General features: G+C 40.4%; 1 protein-coding gene and 1 non-coding gene across 2 annotated transcripts in view; one reads left to right on the forward strand and one right to left on the reverse strand.

Moving 5' to 3' along the window:
• Window positions 1-342: 342 nt before the first annotated feature.
• LOC145399470 (putative inorganic phosphate cotransporter) overlaps window positions 343-19,594 on the reverse strand; it is a 39,409-nt gene continuing 20,157 nt past the window's right edge. Inside the window, exons 2-11 of the mRNA XM_080272078.1 lie at window positions 11,648-11,874; window positions 11,061-11,294; window positions 10,738-10,825; window positions 9,480-9,584; window positions 9,008-9,129; window positions 7,469-7,618; window positions 6,977-7,109; window positions 6,124-6,365; window positions 1,619-1,759; window positions 343-348 (exon numbers count right to left, since the gene is read on the reverse strand). Of these exons, the coding sequence (XP_080128204.1) occupies window positions 343-348; window positions 1,619-1,759; window positions 6,124-6,365; window positions 6,977-7,109; window positions 7,469-7,618; window positions 9,008-9,129; window positions 9,480-9,584; window positions 10,738-10,825; window positions 11,061-11,294; window positions 11,648-11,874 (1,448 nt within the window). The remainder of the gene's footprint in view (window positions 349-1,618; window positions 1,760-6,123; window positions 6,366-6,976; window positions 7,110-7,468; window positions 7,619-9,007; window positions 9,130-9,479; window positions 9,585-10,737; window positions 10,826-11,060; window positions 11,295-11,647; window positions 11,875-19,594) is intronic.
• LOC145399564 (5S ribosomal RNA) lies at window positions 4,669-4,787 on the forward strand. The gene has a single exon (XR_013897316.1). It is a non-coding gene; the product is annotated as a 5S ribosomal RNA (ribosomal RNA).

Below are 19,594 nucleotides of genomic sequence, written 5' to 3' on the forward strand. Positions count from 1 at the left end.
CAAAATCTTGCTGAGGTTAGTGGAAGTGTTTTATCTTTAGCTTGACGAACTCACCTTGACAGTCGTCTGCTTTGTGCAAATAGTTTTAATATGCAGATACATTTATTTACACTGTAAATCAATATTTATGCAAAAGAGAAGCCTGGCAAAGCGTGTTGGCAATCTAAAGGGGACTTGCCCGCTAACTTTAGCACATTTTCGCTCCAGTTTTATTAAGCAATTTTTTTACCAGATTTCAGATAATTAGGTGTGTATGAACCTATATAGTGAAAAAGATTAATATTTTCCCATTAAAAGTGCCGATTCAGTATTTCATCGCACTAGAAGGATTCTTGAGCCTGCTTAACCCTAGAACACAAACGTCCTGTGTTACTCCACTTAACACAAACGTCGAGTGTGACAGACCCATTTTTGGAAAAATCAACAACCACACTTGTAATCAAAATTTAATAAATCCAAAAATACACATGGAGAACATACCCTTTCTACTTTATTTTCATCACCCAAATACCATAATCAAAAGAAAACTTGAACACTTCTGGGGTGACTTAAACAACACTGAATGGCAAAAATTATTACATGTTAAAAAATTACTAAACAATAAACTTTTTAAATGAAAGCTAAGGACTTGTCCTTATGCTCACACTCTCCCAGGTCCCTGGACCATCATTTGGGACAGGCACAACCCTCTGGCACAACAGCTTATTGTATTGGAGATTGACAAAAAAGGGTTATTTTTTTTAGTCAAAAAGTAATGTACATGCAATAGTAATTTATTTTATAGTTATGTTCCCCTGTAAATGCACACTACAGGATTTTTATTCCTCCCTATGGCTATACCCCTTGATTTCCAACCCGATAAAAAAAAAAAAAGTACTGACTACTTTCCAAAGCATTATTAGTTAGTTTTTTCAGAGTCATAAATGGACATCTATGGAATGAATAATATTTTTTAATGATTATTTACACCTGTAAATGCACAATAAATGATGTTTATTCCTCCCTAAGGCTATACCCCTTGATTTCATCCTGATTAAAAAAAAAAAAAAAAAAATGACTACTTTCCAAAGCATCATTACTTTGTTTTTTCAGAGTCGTAAATGGACATCCATGGAATGAATAATATGTTTTTTTTATTTTTATTATTTACACCTGTAAATGCAAATAAATGATGTCTATTCTTTCATAAGGCTATACCTCTGGAAAAGAGTATTCAATACCTGCAAAGAAAATCACATTAGTTCATCACCCTACCCACTCACAAAAGTCATCAGTAACACTTATCATCTCTAGATTTCATAATTTCACTATAACAGTCACGCTGGAAAGCAGCAATCATTAAAATCACATACACACATAAAAATATACTCAAATACAAACATCAGGTCTGTGACACCAAAAAAAAAGGCCTATCGAAAAAACGTGGAGAGAGCAGACTGACATGACCTTCCCCTACAAGAGCAACACAAGGGAGGAAGGTACTGGAGCGGGCAGCCGGCCTGCACCCATACCCACGGAGTGATCACGTGATCAACATGGGGTTGGTGTCTCAGACTCAACGTTTGCGTTCTAGGGTTAAGCCATGACAGAAGAGTATTTATTTTGTTATTGTCTTTACACATATGGGCTTGTGTTTGTCAGCATGAGGTGAGTTCCATGGTTGTTTAGAGATTGGGGTGAATACGATGAAAAGGCTGCAGGTGACAATGTAGCCCACTGCTGAAGTGATGAACACCAGCCTCCATGCGCTTAGGGTTTGCTGCAATAACAAAATACAATAAAGTAAATGTTTTTGATGTAGTGACAATAACGGTGTAGTACAGTAAATGTATTTTCTGCAACACCAACAGTACATTAAGGTGGTGTCTTTGCTATAAAGGCTGTAAACAGGATTGATGTTTATTAGGTAGAATGGGGGAATATGCCAGTGATGAAAGTGTTTGTTTTTTCATAAGTTCATTATATATCTTATTTTTGTGACTATTTAACCCATCGTGTCCGGGGGTTGTCTTCACCACCCAAACCACCAGCAGGTGTTTTTCTAAAAAGCACTTATTTAAACCATAATTTCTCAGCTAAACCTATAATATAAAATTATAGTATAATATGCTCTTATAATATGATGCAATAATCATAATAATAATACAGTAACAATAATACTACAAAACACTAGATCGTGTATACATGGCACCCAGATGTCCCCAGGTCATCATGTATACATGCCACCCGGACAGGAGGGGTTAAGGTTAGGAATTTCATCGTATAGAACATGTGGAGGAGGCTTAATTCCTAATGTAATGGTCATATGAAACTTAAAGAAATTACAGTAGACACTCGCCATAATGAAGTACAGTACTGTAATTGGGAGAAAACGATCCAATAAAGCTAATAGTCTGTTATATTTGAGGGTCCTCACCTGAGGTGAGATTACTGTACAAGCATATGTTTGAAAATAAACGAGCACAGTAGCATATTCTAATATTAAAAATGTTATCTATACCCATTTTATGCTAACTTGGCCCATAAGTTTGTCCCTTTGCAGCTTATTTCACATCTATGTCATATCACTTCTTCATGACTAGTTTTACTGTAGTCTGTTCTTACAACCCAGCAATCACAGTGGGGAGAGGGCAGTGTCAGGCCAACATGGAGTGAAAAAAGTGGGTGGGAAACATATGTATTGCACCCCATTTATGTTTGTTATAGCCCACGAAAGTTCAGTGGCCTTTGTGGTGTCTGTTAAACCTGATATCCGGTCTGTTGAGGTCCGTCAGAGTGAGGGTCTACTGTAATCACTGCATTAAGTGGAATGCTAACTCAGGCCTTGACATACACCAGGTGCACATATTACACAAGCCAATGAGATGATCCCCAAATTGCCTCTGGCAACATGGGCATGTGTAGATCCCATTATGCCACACTGATCCCACTCCCCCCTTTTTTTTTTTTTTTTTTTTTTTTTTTTTTTTTTTTTTTTTTTTTTGATTGGTTAATTTTGAGATGAAAACAAACACACACACACACACACACACAGTTTTGTTTGGCCTTTACATTGTAACTTCCATCCCTTAACCCATCATACACCAGATGGCAAAACGTAACCTGGAATGCCATGTGGGGTCATGAAAGACCCAAACTAAATTGGTGGATTTCTGCCATATGGACAAAGTTACAAATGGTAAATTTTGTACACATGTTGCCCAGGATATGGCATGTGGAGCCAATCCACCATGTTTCATTTTTGTGTTTTATTTTGAATGAAAGTAAAATTCTTATGAATTTCTTCAAAATTTTTTGAAAGTTTGCACATGTAATGAATAATGTGGCATATATTTTCAGGCTACATCATTCTTATTCATTAAGCATGCTCTTTACATATTAAAATAATTGTACTGTATTATCAGTTATAATACCATTGAAAAAAATTCGAGTATGTATATATATATATATATATATATATATATATATATATATATACACATATATATACATACTCTCTTTCTGTGTATATATACAGTAAATCCTCGTATTTGGACGCATTTTAGTGTGGTCTCATTTGGCAAGAAGAAAGTTTTCTGAGTTGTCTCACAATTCGCAATTTTCCTCACAATTCAATGCTCCCAGCCAGCAGCTGACGCTCAGCAGATGATGCGTATCGATGCTCAGTCTAGGCACTGTCCATTTTTCTATGCAACAGTTTTCCATGATCTTTATACAGCAGGTCCAGCGGGGCAGTAGACATACGTGAGTTTGTGATTGTTTATGATCGTAACGTACGATCTTCAGCCATGTCGTGAATACACAGCAGGTCCAGCTGGGCAGTAGACACATATGAGTTCGTTATTGTTTGTGATCGTAACATACGATCTTCAGCCATGTTGTGCTACTATTTGTCAACAAAAAATTGTTACATGTTTCTCGTAACACTATTTATTTTTGTTTTGATGGACAAATACCTGAAATGGATGTAAAATAAAGCTTATTGATATTTAAGGAAGGAAAGAATAATAACCGGCCCAGTACAGAGATGGTAGACTCAGCCCACCAATTTTTGATTCTGTTTGACTATATTACAGCCTTTCTTCCTTGTAGCAGTGAGTAAAATAATGTTGTTATAATTTCTCCCTTCCTTTTAGTCACAGAGAGGGCACATAAAATGACCGGGCTTTAGTTGGCCTACTTTGATGTCGAAAGTTAAATAATTTGGTGAAAAGTGGCAGCTTTTCCTTGGTTAGTGACATCGTGAACTAGCCCATCCACCCAACACACCTTCACTTGCCACTCAAGCCAGTCTTCACTTTATTTCTGGTAAGGATTTTTGGTGTTGCAGCTCTTTATAAAAGTTTTAATGTCTTTTCAGGCATGTTATGCTGTTTTAGCAGTAGCAAACACTCTTCATTTAATTTTGGGTAGGGCCTGTTTGGTGTTATAGTACTTTCTGATAGGGTAGGTACGTGTCCTACCGGAATGCGCCTCTATTTTTCTCACTGTTTCTTAACTTCACAATTCGATGTTTCACGGTTCGCGAGGTTTTGGCGGAACATCCAAGCAGCGAAAAACGAGGATTTACTGTATATATATGTATACCAGTATATATATATACAGTATACTGTATATATATATATATATATATATATATATATATATATATATATGTATTTATATATATTCAACGGCCATGCCACGTTGAGTACACCGCTTCCCGTCCGATCAGCGAAGTTAAGCAACGTTGGGTCTGGTTAGTACTTGGATGGGTGACCACCTGGGAACACCAGATGCTGTTGGCATCCCTACGTGTCAAGTGGGGTTGGTGGAGGATTAGTGCCCCTCCCTGTAAAACAATTAACTCTAAGCCCTTGGCCACCCCGTTTGGGATACATGGCGTCTGGCAATGGATGGATGGATATATATTGCCAGACGCCATAATCCCGTAAGGGGTGGCCATTTGACTTTCAGTTATTTGTTTTATGGGGAGGGGCACTATCCCTCCGCCAACCCACTTGTTGACATGTAGGGAGCATGTATGGTTTGGGTATGTGGTTACCACCCAGCGTTGTAAATGGTTTCTTGCCTTACAGTAAACCATTTGGCTTGTCACTTAATGTAAAGCCACCTGTAAAGGAAAGAAAAGCAATAAGAAGTGAGAGGAAAGATGGGAGAAATAGGAAGAGAGGAGCTCTCACTTCTTATTGCTTTTCTTTCCTTTACAGGTGGCTTTACATTGAGTGACAAGCCAAATGGTTTCCTGTAAGCCAAGAAACCATTTACAACGCTGGGTGATAACCATATAACCAAACCATACGTGCTCTGTGTGTGTCAACAAGTGGGTTGGTGGAGGGTTAGTGACCCTTCCCGTAAAACAAATAACTGAAAGTCAAATGGCAACTCCTTATGGGATTACGGCATCTGGCAATATATATATAGACAGACAGATATAGATAGATAGATATAGATATAATATATATATAGATAGATATATATATATAAAATGACACAAAAAATTAGGTTGAATCTATGTTCAGAACATAAACAAGATTGACATGTAGTCAGTATTCAGAAAACCCGAGAAGCATGCTGTTAATGTAATAAAATACTTGTATTATAAGTTATACCATAGAAAAAAAAAAATCATGAAAATAAAATGACACGGAAAATTAGGTTGAATCTATGTTCAGAACATAACGAGATTGACATTTATATTCAGAAAACCCCTGAATGATTCACAAATCTGGTAAACATTCAATACAAACTAAATATCAGCATCAGAAATGGGAGGATCTGTGATTCTCCTCTGCTGACTGTAGAACATCTCAATATTTAGTGTGGGTCATTGATATCAAGAATGTGAAAAAATATATATACTGGTATATATGTTACATGAAGTGCTAAGTGGGGTACTGGATGACCCAACTGAAGTTTGCACCCTCCTAACTCCTGAACTTTCAAATGTTGTGTGCTTATACACTGGCCAAATATAAAGTCATAGTATGCCAGATCCCTAAACAAATTAATGGCTAAAAGGCATCATTTTAAAAATGTGTTTTGGTCAAACCAACCCCACATGGCATACGAAGGGTTAAATATGGCTCTGTTTGGTATAAAAGTCCACAGACATGCACCAACATTGCCATTGAGGATGAGTCCAGCAATCATTGGGGCCATGAAGCCCATGAAGTTGCCAAAGGTGTTGGTGAAGCCCATCAAAGTTCCTGCAAAGTTGGGTGACAGGTCCTGTTGAGAGCATCCATAGCCAGAAAAGCTGAGAGAGCTTACGCCCACGGCAGTGCCCAAGACAGCAACAGCAAGGGTGGAGTTGCAGTCAATGAAGCACATCCAGATCAGGCAAAGTGCAGGAGTGTAGAAGGCTATGGGCAGGAAGAAGGATAAGATGTCTGTCAGCTACAATGGGATCAGTACGGAGTGGATAGAGAAGCTGAAAACTGGGAAGTTAACACAGATGCCCATCGTAGCCATAGTAATGGTGGAGTTGCAATCAGTGAAGAGCTGGAAAGTAGTAAGCTGTGGCAAGAGGTAATGACCAGATATTAGGGATGTGCAGCTGAATGGATGACTTGTACAGAAATGTCATGCCACAGTCTAAGCGGGGGAAGACAAAGGTCTGCGAATTTTCCATAAAATGAGGAAATAAGTGATATGGTGGTAAACCAGGGTTTGAATAATCTAGTTACTGGCACATTGCTTAATGGTTAGGGTAGATCTGTTAGGGTACATAGGGTAGATCTGTTAGGGTACATCATGTGTCAGTGGCTTCGTTTTTGCTTTGGAGATTCATGTTCACAACACTACATTGGTAGATTTCCCAAACATAAAGTGGTAAGCCCCTTAAACGTAATGAATCTAGTCTAATCAAGAAGCAGTGTAACTGTGACAAGTTTTGAGGGTTGTATTTACTACCGTCTCTATTTCTTCACATTATGAGAGGTCTGCAGAGGAAAAGGAATGATTATTAACATACCAATAGCCGTGGAGAGTTGTCTGATGTTCTTGATAGATATTATTTTCTTAACAGTCATATATCCGACCAGGAACCCCCAGACCGTGCCAACTGCCCAGCTTAGGAGGTAGGGCAGGGCAGATAAAACTCCAGTCTGTAAATTGAGGTATGGTTTGTAGAGGTATCAGGTTGGAGTTGTCTTGTGTTGATGAGCCATGATTTGAGTCCAAGAATTATCCTTAGGTTTTTCTGATCTGTTAATGCTGCCAGGTAAACAGGATGGGAGGAACTGGTGGAATGTTCTGAAGGATGATAATGGTAACAAAGTGGCTGAATTTGCAATGTTAATGTTGAAGTTTAAAGCAGTGTGGTACAGCAGCATATTTTGATTGATAATGCAGTAACAAAATGGATGATCATGACTGCTGTATATGTCAAAGCTGGGCAGGTATGAGAACAATGTGGGATGTTTTGAGTGTTAATGTGGTAACAAAGTGTCTGAGCACAACTCACACTGTTAATGTCAAAGTGCTGTATGTTGGCAAGGTAGGTGGGCAGCATAGTGAGGAGTGTGTAGAAGCCATAGCTGTCACCCAGGCTGGCAATGACCACTATCCACACCCAAGGTGACATTAGCACGGTGAGCCAGGGTATGCGTACTGCCTGAAAAGTGAACGGCTTAATGACAGTACCTGGAGTCAGTCTGCTGCTACTGTCTTGATATATAGTGAAATATGAATTGTTTTTGTGGAGGAATTATAGTTGCATACTGGGATTGTGTTTTATCATACAGATATTATAGTTTTGACCTAAAGTGGAACATCTTTAGGTATCTAGAGTGGTAGAATATATTTGTATGAAGTCATGGAAGAGTGGGAGGGACGGAAGCAGTGAGGTTAAGGTGTAGGAATAGAGGTGGGGAGAGATACTAGGAAAAAGAGAGGTTAGGAAAGGGAGAAAAAACTCCATGAATGGCCCATTACCATGTACCCCTCAGAAGCCATGCAACTATAGCCAGTTTGTTTTTACTTGGTGGAATTTGGTCATTCCCACATCATTCATTCATTCATTCATTGCCAGACGCCATGTATCCCAAACGGGGTGGCCAACGGCTTAGAGTTAATTGTTTTACAGGGAGGGGCACTAATCCTCCACCAACCCCACTTGACACGTAGGGATGCCAACAGCATCTGGTGTTCCCAGGCAGTCACCCATCCAAGTACTAACCAGACCCAACATCTTGCATATGAAAATTCAGTCAGCCTTTGTTAGCTGTGAGGTAGGGATTAGTCTTCTTGCACTTGGCCCTGTTCGTGATTCGCTTCTTAGGTTTAATATAAGTACAGTACATCCCCACAGTACACGAGTTCCGAGTACGCGATTCCCCTTGTACACGAGGACCCTTTTTTTTTTTTTTTTTTTTTTTTTTTTTTTTTTTAAATGTGAATTGAACTCCTTGTAAGCCAGACAGGCAGCAAAGAGTGGCCCAAATCCGGGGTTACCTCGAGTACGCGACATTCCCCCTCCCAAGAAGCGATAACAGTAGCCTACGCTCCACCCACCTTCAGCTATATTCTTGTTGGTTTAGTTAAGCCATATCCTTGTTGATTTACCTAGTAAAGCCATAATCTTGTTGGTTTACTTCATCTTAGGTAATATGTCTTAGATAGTTTCCCTGTACAGTACAATACTTATGTCTGAAAAGCATCTCAAGGGTTGCCCATATGTAATTTTTCCCATAAGTTTATGTATTCACAGTACGCAAATAGTACACGACATCCTCTGCCGCCCATATAGGCGCATACTAGGGTGATGTACTATAATTTGAACTCAGGATGCAAAACACATACAGTATTTAAGAAACAAATTCTACAAAGTTTTCTCTGACACCAAGAATACAGCTTACTGATGCCACTGTAATCTTGACTGTTTCATGCTTGACCAGTATGCATAAACCTCAGCTCTGAGGTTTATTCAAGATATGCAAAATAAATCTTTCAGGGAGAGGTGTTATGAAGCCTGCTGTGCACATGAACTATGTCACTACTGTACCCTTTCTTGCTTCATATTCTCCTGGTCACTCAGTATAAACATCAGCTCATCTTGGGTGATGCCTGGGTGTGCCTCAGGACGATCATGTGCCACTATGAACCACACCACACTCCAGGCCAGTCCTAAAGGCAATATTTTTTCATCATTAGGAAGCTTGCTAACACATCTTTCTTCCCAGTTTATTACTGTATCTGGTACATTAATATATTCCTGTCTCTTATGTATGCACTCAGTACCAATATGAAAACAATGTTCATTCATTCATTGCCAGACGCCATGTATCCCAAACGGGGTGGTCAAGGGCTTAGAGTTAATTGTTTTACAGGGAGGGGCACTAATCCTCCACCAACCCCACTTGACACGTAGGGAGAACGTACTGTACAGTAAATAGCGTACAACAGAATGATGAGTTGCACCATTCAAAATTAAGGAGAGGTGCTAGAAGGGCTCCATAATCAACAATTATACGCACCCAAGACCCCTGTCACATAGAAGGGCAGTGGCCATCCGCCCCACCACCCTGTCCCACACAGCCATCCCGTCAGTGGCATGGCAATTACTATTCCGAGGCTCATGCCTGTGGGCACACAAAAACAAAAGAATAAAGAAAATATAAAGCTAGGTATCCCAAGGAGAGATAAGAGGAGCTGTAATGAGTAAGCTGAGAAGAGTGGAAATTATAATCATAAAAGCAGAATTTAACCCGTCACGTCCCGACCACTTTTGCACCACCGACACCCCCCAGTCCCAACCATTTTTGGATTTTTTTTTTTTTTTTTTTTTTTTTTTTTTTTTTTTGGTGCTAAAACCTCCGCTTTTGGTGAGAAACATCGAAAATTCATAGAGAAATCGTTCACCTGAGGTTTAAAATACTCGATACAGGTAGGAGTACCTCCTTACCTTACAGGGTTTTCTATGAGGCTGGCTGCAAAGAAAACGAGTTCTGTGGGAGGATAACTATTCCACACCACTCCTAAACGGTATTTATTTATTTGTTTGGTACAAATTTACATGTAGTATGACGGTATATTGGTTTTCAAACAGTAATATAGGCATTATAAGCATTGTTTCACTCACTAACTCATCACCATTCCTGACCTTCTTTTGCCACATTACCTGATCATCATTTCTGACTGTTTCTTCCTCTAATGCTATGTAAAGTTTGTCCTCCACATTGTCAACGATTGGGGAATCACTCTGGCCCGGAATGTCTTTATTGGCCAGGTCACTGGTAACAGGTGAATTGCCAAGACAATGGCATGCCGGGGGGGGGGGAGGTTATGCGGTGTAAGGCATTGTCCCTGCATGGCATCTTGTAGAGGAATAGAGGAAGGTGTCCCGTGTATACGTACGAAACATCACTCACGAGAATTGAAAATTGTGCAAATTAGGGACCTTGCAATTGCAAAACATACCAGTACGTCGACGGGACTGGCAAATGCAAAATGTTGCAACGTACCCATACGTCGACGGGACGTCTCGGGTTAATATGAGTCACTTTTTTTTTTTTTTTTTTTTTTTTTTTTTTTTTAACAGATGATTAACCAGGGTAACATTATTAACCCTTAATTGGAGTGAGGTGAATAATTCCACATACAGTAGGTCTGGCAGCAATAGAAAAAGCTAACAGTGAATACAAAAGTGGAAGAGGCTTGTATACTACAGTGTACAGTACCGACATGAGCTGGTAATGACGACAATGATGATAAGAAAACTAATGCACAGCTCACCTGTCATAATGAATGTATTGAACTTTGACCTCTCTACTGGTGGGTACCAAGTTGCGATTATGGTGTTGACGGCAGGGATAGTTCCACCCTGGTGAAGGATAAATTGTTTTGACAGAAAATCATACATGCCATTAAGAAAGTACCAACCTTGAGATCTGAATTCAGCATACTTTAAGAGATTTTATTGTTTGTTTAAGATAATGAAGGGCAAACAGTGCTGAAGTGATTGTATGATTAGAGAAAAGTGGCTTTCAAGTGTTCCAAAAATACAAATGACAATTCTAGCAAGGTCAGTGATTGGTAGTCCCCCAAGAATGACTCACCAGTGCTAGTCCCTGTATCACTCTGAGAGCCACCAGCAGCCCTGTGGAATTAGCTGCACAGACTGGGGTGAGCATTGAAAGCACTGAACATGTCGCTATGCCTACACCCAAACACAGTCGTCCACCATACACCTCTGCGACTCTACCAAAAGGAATTTGGGTGATGGCATACCCATAGTAGAAGCTGCCAAGGATTATGCCTTGTGTCTTTTCATCCCAGTTAAACTCACCAGGCTGTTGAAGGGAGAAAGAGGTATTAGCCACATACTCCCAGCCACGATATCAAGCCATCCCCATGTCTCATATGGTGGCTGAGAGGGTTTACCTTTACTGCCAAGTTGGTTAGCACAGATAAGAGCATGGCATGATGACAATGATTCTAGTGATCCTTCATCACAGGGACTTAAAGATGGAAATAGGCAAGTGAATAGAGGGGGTGTGAAAGCAACCCACTTGTGATTTAAGATGGAAAAAGACAAGAGAGGGAGAGAGAAAACACCTCACTTTATGAATTAAGGTGGACCAAGATAAGTGAATATGGGGAGAGAGGAAGACAGGCAAATAGAAGGATAGAGAAAACACCCTACCTTATACTCCAGCCTTGGATCATAATCATCAGGGAGGGGACAAACATCGGAGTCATTGCTGTACGTAGTGGAGTTGTCTGTCCCCACCATAGACACGATAGCCACAGACATACTCGTTCTCAGCATGAATGAGATGGCTGTACCTGAACTGGTAAGCAGGCCAATGGTGTGACGTGATCCCCAGCATTTCTCAGGCACTGAAATGAGAATGTTGAATTTCCCAGGCACTGAAAGGAAAATAGTGAATATCCTAGTAATGAATTTCCTAGGCTCGCAGAGGACAGCGTTGAGTGATTTAACCTCTTCCATGAGATATTCTCTTGTTTTGAACCACGAGAGACAGAACTGAATGATCACCAGACATCCCATTGCCATTCGTAGGTTGCCATCATGAGGGCAAACTAATTCGTGTTACCCTTCTCCCTCTGAAGTGAGTCCAGACCTACAGTGATCCTGTTATATCATGTTACAGTTACCATTACTATGAACACCTAGCCATACCCGCCTCAGCTTCTTAATTTAAATATATAATTATACTGTATGTTGCAGTTGCTTTCTCACAAGGTGCTGTAGAGTGATGTCTTCAGTTAGTGGCACCAATCAGTTGGTTGGCTCCACTGCCCAGGTATACAAATCTCCCTCTCTGTCTGCCAAAAGGAGAATGGTGGACTGCCGGGGAAAGGCAACTTTAGCCTACAAATCAATGGATTCACATTTAGAAGAGCTTAGAGTTGCTACTAATACTAATGCTATCACCATTCTTACCTGGAACATGTGAAGGCTTGGTTTCAGGGATGGATTGATGTGAAAATGGTACGTGATGCAGTGTTTGCTGGATTGATGGGTTGGTGTCAGAAGCATCTATGCAAAAGCCCAGATTTGTAAGAGTGGGATATTTCACTTCATCTTTGCTGGGATAAACCATTGTTAGGCACTCACCCTTTCACTGGCTTTGTTACTTTTTGATGCCTTATTTTGGACACTGCCAGATGATGATGTTTAGTAGTGGGTGAGGAAACTATAACATTGCAGGTATATTCGTACAAGAGATGGAATGCTTACTTTGTATGGCAAAGTTGTTTGTAATTATTTCTGTGTCAGCGGTGTCTTGATTGTCATTCTGTGTTATAATTTTTATGCTTTTCCAAAGTCACATAATTTGGGTGCTTTCATTCTTGCTGATATAGCCTACGGGATTAATACTTTACTGAAGAACAGTAGCATATGAGTTCAACAAATAGAATGAAAATCTGAATTCTGATCTTATAGTTACATTCACAGAAACATGTTTTAATGGGCTGATTGTGAGTTGTAATGAGAGGTAGTTATCTGGTACAGAACTGCACCTTCACTCACTCTTCAATATAATCAGACTAAGTGCATAATCTTATCATTTATATTTCGGGTGTTACCAAGGTAATTTTTAGGGGGAACTTGGGTGAGTGTTGAGAGAGATATACTGCAGTCGTAGTTATATCAGTGGCCTTGGCTCCTTTTATGAGAGGACTGTACATCTTTACATGTTCATATCAGATAAATTACTGTTGTTTTTATGCCTGCAGCCAGAGGAGGTTATTGTATCATATTTTTACTGACATGACAGTTTTGCTCAACTTAGGAAAGGCTTCTTGTAGTAGTATTAGTATCAGTTGCAGCAGCAGCAGTAGTAGTAATAGTAGCAGTAGCAGTAGCAGCAGCAGCAGTGGTGGTGGTGGTGGTGGTGGTGTAGTACAATAGTAGTAGCAGTAGCAGCCCCAGGTAATGTGAGTGTGAACCCACTGGATTGCTGTTTGGTATATTGGTGCCATCGCTTGTAAGCAAACCCCTTCAGCCAGATTATGTCATTAGTATTTTATCGTTACCTCTGCCCAACACTTCTTATTCTACAGTACTTAAAGACATTCCTGTCTTACTGAAGGGGTTCATTAAGGTTATACTAACCCCTCCAGTTTGAAAAGTATTTCTTTAGCTGAATCAAGAGATGGCAAGAATAAAGTAAAACAAACATGCCAGGGTTCAGTGAGTTAGTAGTGTTCTTCACCCCTTTAACCAGATGTTATATTGTGCAAGGGTATTTTATTCCTACTGCTACAAAAGGATTGTGCATTAAAAACATGGGAAAGCAGGATAACTGCTTTAGAGTGGAGGCCTCGTTAAGCAGCTTCTTGAAGAGTATGGCTAGACTACTAGAATAAGAAAAGACTAGCAGAGAAGAAGGCTTTGGAATAATCCCCCAGTAGAAGAGATGTTGAGGATTTTATGTAAGATAATAAGAATAGATAATAACTGCAGTAAGCTGTGTGACATGCTAGGCAGTTCCTGCAAGTGTGAGACTGAAGTAACCAAATAAGACAAGGATAGCAAAAAGAAGGTTCTCCTGATGAAACTGGCAGGAAAGTGTGAGAAGGAACACTATGCAATATAGAAAAAATTAAAAAAAAAAAAAAAAAAAGTGTCATCAAATTGAAGGGGTCTCCATAATATTTTTGTTTTTTACAGGTACTATATTCTGTGAGCTAAGTTTCATTAGATGGGACTTTATTAAAACAATTGGCTGCATCAGTGTTACAGTGTTGGGTCAGATGCCTTGGCAAACCTGACTCTGGTTACATTAGGGTTGATTATGTGAAGGTAGGGAAGATAAAACAGCATTGCTGAGGAAAGGTCACTGTCTTATACATAGTATGCAAGAGAGAGAGAGAATTACATACAGGTATAGCAGAAGTAACTGATAGACAAGCTGAATTACTGTAACTACTGAGAGGGAGGGGGGGGGTTAGAAGATTCTTAAATTCTTTCATTACAGTGTTGTCTTTTATCACTTTCATGTTACTTTATGTTGACAATATGGTTCCGTTCAGGAGAGACTTAACAAACTGGAGGGTTTAGATAAAGCCACCAGTGCCTCTTTCACTCAAATGACTCTACCAGTTTTAAGGTACTAAAGTGCAGCATAGGATGGCAGGGAATAATTGTCTATAATGATATTGTTTTGCTCCTTAAATGTATGCTCAGTTGTGAAGAAGATATTTAAAATAGAGGTACCATAACTTAATGTTACGGATCCATAAACAAGAATGTGAATGATTTTAACCACTCACTCTCCCATTCCCTGCCTAAGCATTAATATTGTTATTACAGTATTATTATTTTTACCATTAATTGTTTACATTACCAATTACAGTACCTAACACTGTCCTTGGTACAGATCACCAGAATGTATATTTTTTAAATTATGTAGGTAAGCAGTACTCTGTTGTTAAAAATGCAGAGCAGTTCATATTTGGTCTGAAAAAAATAATACTGTACTATATTAGGAACTTTATAGTAGACCACAGGTAACAGGTAGTTTTGTCAATTATCTGGCGCAATTCAGCCAAGCTGTATGGGATTACACCGAATAACATGAAAGACTGGGAATAGCATAGTACCCCCCATCGGCTCAATATTCAGCACTGAGCCTGATATTGCATTACTATCCTTCTTGGCTCTCTATCCTAAAAAGTTTCCCATAAGTAAGAGACGAAAATTAAGCATAAAATACAATAAAGCAATGATACAGTACAGTAATGCAGTACTGGTTGGCTATTATTTAAGAGCTGATTGAGACACCTCAACGTTGGATATTGCATAGAACCGCCGGTTGCGTCCCATTTCGGTCCCGGATATTGCATAATTTTGCCAGATATTGCTTTAATAGAACCAAGCCAGCGGTGCTGGGTATTGTGTTGGGTCAGATATTGTGGTGATGTATAATTGAGAGTTTGTGTGTGTGTGTGTGTGTGCATATATATCTATCTATCTATCTGTCTATCTATCTATTGCCAGACGCCTCAATCCTGTTTGGGGTGGCCACAAACAAATCGCCTCCAAGTCACCCTGTCCCCCGCCATTTCACTGCCCTGCTCCCAGCTCACACCCCCCTCTCTCATATACCTCTCCACCCCATCCCTCCATCTCATCCTCAGCCTCCCCCTCCCTCTTCCCCCTCCACCTCACTCACATAGACTCTCTTCGTCAGTCTTTCACCCTCCATCCTCTCCACATGGCCAAACCACCTCAGTGTGTTCCTCATAATGCTTCCTATCACATCCACATCAACACCACAACGCTTCTTTATATCCTCATTCGTCAGCCTGTCTCTCCATGTGACTCCACAGGCTCCTCTTAAATAACTCATTTCCACTGCTCTCACTCTTGACTTGTGTCCTTCCAACAACGTCCAAGCTTCACTTCCTTATGTTAGAGTTGGTATTACAATACTGTCATGTAGTAACTTTTTCACTTCCATGCTCACTTCCCTGTTTCTTATCACTGCTTTCAAAGAACCAGCAACCTTTCTTCCCTGCTGTACTCTTTCAAGCACTTCACCCTCCAAACCTCCATCCTTACTCATCACATTACCCAAGTACTTAAATGTACTCACATTTTTCAATTCCTCACCATCCAACCTTGCTGTACAATCACTGACTTCACCTCTCTCAAAGACCATCACTTTACTCTTCCCTACATTCGCCTTTAGATTCCGTTTCTTACACACTCTCCCAAACTCATCCACCAAGCCTTGCAGCTCCCCTTCGTCTTCACTCAACAACACAGTATCATTTGCAAACAACAGCACAGGGAGCTTCCAAACACCACCCCCTCCCACCAGGGCCACTCCAACATCCACCATCCTACCCTGTACCTCTTTTATTACCCCATCCATGTACAGATTGAACAACCATGGAGACATGCCACATCCCTGTTTCAACCCAACAGTAACCTCTCAAATAGCGCGAGGGTTAGTTCCTGGAGAGGTCGCGATAGTTAAAAACGCATTATTTAAACATAATTTTCCCAGAGGAAACAGTGGTAATATTGGGGGTTAGGTTCCTGGACTCTGGGAAAGTCTACCCATTTGGGGAGTTATGCTACTCTAAACTTAAAAGCAACAATATTAATATGAAAGAAAATCCACTTAAAACACAAAAACAGTATATCTGGGGAGAAATAAACGACATTTGAGCCCTAGTTGGGCCGAAGCGGTTTACTTCTCAAATACATACTGTTTTCGTTTTTTACGTGGATTTTCTTTCAATTCTGCTTCATTCATGGCATTGTGAAAATTCCTCAACATTATTAATGCATTAATAGGTCATAAAAACACTACAGTAAAAACAACATTTTCATTATAGTAAGTAGGTCACAAACAATAACAACACACAGCCTCACTTCATCTATGCATCACTCGTCGTCCGCTGCTGTCCCTCCTCACCCTGCTCCCCCACCTCCCGCCGTTCCCCACCCTAAAATTGTTGTCCCTCCTCGCTCTGCTGTCCTTCCTCTTCCTCTGACTCCCATGCTACTGGTGATGAAGATAAATCCCTTAAGTTTTCTGTCTTCTTCATAAAGAACTGCTCTATCTTGGTCAAAGTGGTTTTCCTTTCTGTTCTGCAGCATCAAGTTGTAACAATTTAGATATGCCATCACTTTCCTGGCCAAATTTTGTCCGAAAATGAGCCAAATTGCTCAGAATGGGACCAAACTTCATTTTCAAATATTATAGTTCGAATAAAACCAGTTTAAGCAACAGGCAGATAAAAAATTGTATTTATGCATAAACTGCCACACAAGGTCTATCAGCTCGTGACTGTCCATGGCGCGTGCGGCTAATTTAAAACCATCACGTATGTACGTGTAAAGTTGCGTTAAATCAAGAAACCCTTGTTAGTTAAACATATCTCCTTAAATATTTGCTCGTGTTAAAACGAAAACGCGTTTTTTAAACACAGTAGTTGAGAGGTTACTGTATATATATATATGAACGGAACCATATTTGGGAGAAGGAGGGAGGTGAGAAGACAGGAAGAAATCAGTAGGATGGAAGTTGTGGAAGCAATGAAGAAAGTCAAAATGGGGAAAGCCCCAGGAATTGATGGAGTGTGGTGAAATGCTGAAACTTTGGAGAGAGAGAGAGAGAGTAGTAGAATGGATGTGGAAGATGTGCAGATTGGCCTGGGAGGAAGGTAAAGTCCCGGAGGATTGAAAGTCAGGTATGATTATTCCCCTGTACAAAGGAAAAGGGGAAAAAGAAGTATATGGTAATCATACGGGCATTGGTCTTCTTAGTGTAACAGGAAAAGTAATGGTAGGATACTTATTGACAGAGTTAGGGAAATAACAGAGGAATTAGTTGGTGAAGAACAGGGAGGATTTAGGAAGGGAAAGGGTTGTGTAGGTCAGATATTCATTCTTAGATCTTAGTGGAAAAGTTCCTAGAGAAGGGAAAGAAGTTGTATGTGGCCTTCCTGGATTTGGAGAAAGCATATGACAGGTGGATAGACAAGGATTGTGGAAAGTATTAAGAATATATGGAGTAGATGGAAAGTTGTTGAATGCTGTGAAGAGTATGTATGAGGGTGCCAAGGCTGCAGTGCATGTGGAGAGTGAACTGAGTGAATTTTTGTATGTGAAGGTTGGGTTGAAACAGGGATGTGTCATGTATCCATGGTTGTTCAATCTGTACATGGATGGAGTTAAAAAAGAGGTACAAGGTAGGGCAGTGGATGTTGGAGTGGTCCTAATGAGAGAGGGCAGTGTTTAGAAACTCCCTGTACTGTCGTTTGCAGATGATACTGTGTTGTTAAGTGAAGGCAAGGTGGATGAGTTTGGAAGAGTGTGCAAGAAACGGAATCTAAAGGCGAATGTAGGGAAGAGTAAAGTTAAAGGTGAAGCCAGTGAATGTACAGTGAGACTGGATGATGAGGAAATGGAAAATGTGAGTGTGTTTAAGTACTTGGGTAGTGTGATGAGTAAGGATGGAAGTTTGGAGGGTGAAGTGCTTGAAAGGATACAACAAGGAAGAAGGGTTGCTGGTTCCTTGAAAGCAGTGATAAGAAACAGGGAAGTGAGCATGGAAATGAAAAAGTTACTACATGACAGTATTGTGATACCAACTCTAACGTATGGAAGTGAAGCTTGGACGTTGTTGGAGGGACAGAAGTCAAGAGTGAGAGCAGTGGAAATGAGTTATTTGAGAGGAGCCTATGGAGTCACATGGAGAGACAGGCAGACAAATGAGGATATAAAAGAGTGTTGTGGTGTGGATGTGGATGTGATAGAAGCGTTAGGAGAAACACACTGAGGTGGTTTGGCCATGTGGAGAGGATGGAGAGTGTGAGACTGATGAGGAGAGTGTATGTGAGTGAGGTGGAGGGGGAGTTAGGGAGGGGGAGGCCAAGGATGAGATGGAGGGATGGAGTGGAGAGGTATTTGAGAGAGGGGTGTGTGAATTGGGAGCATGGCAGTGAAATGGTGGGGGACAGGGCGACGTGGAGGCAATTTGTTTGTGTCCACCCTGTATGGGATTAAGGCGTCTGGCAATAGATAGATAGATAGATGGATGGATCGGTTGGCTCAAGGATTGTGTGCGTAAGATTGAAAGTTGGACTACAAATGTGGGCGATTTTGTGTGTGTGTATGCGCCAACGCAAGATCGTGCAAGCAGAGTGAAAGAAGAGTTCTGGACAAGTGTGGAGGCGTGCATGGAAGAGTTTGAAAGGAATGGGAGAGTGTTTTTGATTCGAGATATGAGTGGAAAAGTAGAGAATGTGAAGGTGGATGGAGTAGTTGGTAAGTGGGGATGTGCCTATAGAGATGGATGAGAATGGCAGAGCTTTAGTGGACATTTGTGCCAGTAGGGTGCTGGTGATAACCAATACCCTCTTCAGGCACAAAATGATCCACAGGTATATGCGGCAAGTGATGAAAAGGGTGGATGGTGAACTGAATGAATGGAAGGCAATGATTGATAATGTGTGTGTGGATAACAGGATGAGAAGGTGTGTAACGGATGCAAGAGTATACTGTGTAGAGGTTGAGGGAGTGGACTTTCTGACCACCACTTGGTGGTGATCAGAATCGAAGGCCAAAGGAAATGGAGAAACAGAAGAAGGGAAGGACAGG

The sequence above is a fragment of the Coenobita brevimanus genome, chromosome 49 (genome assembly GCF_032717465.1).
Source record: "Coenobita brevimanus isolate Jiangsu-jjx chromosome 49, ASM3271746v2, whole genome shotgun sequence".
In the NCBI taxonomy this organism is placed as follows: Eukaryota; Metazoa; Arthropoda; class Malacostraca; order Decapoda; family Coenobitidae; genus Coenobita; species Coenobita brevimanus.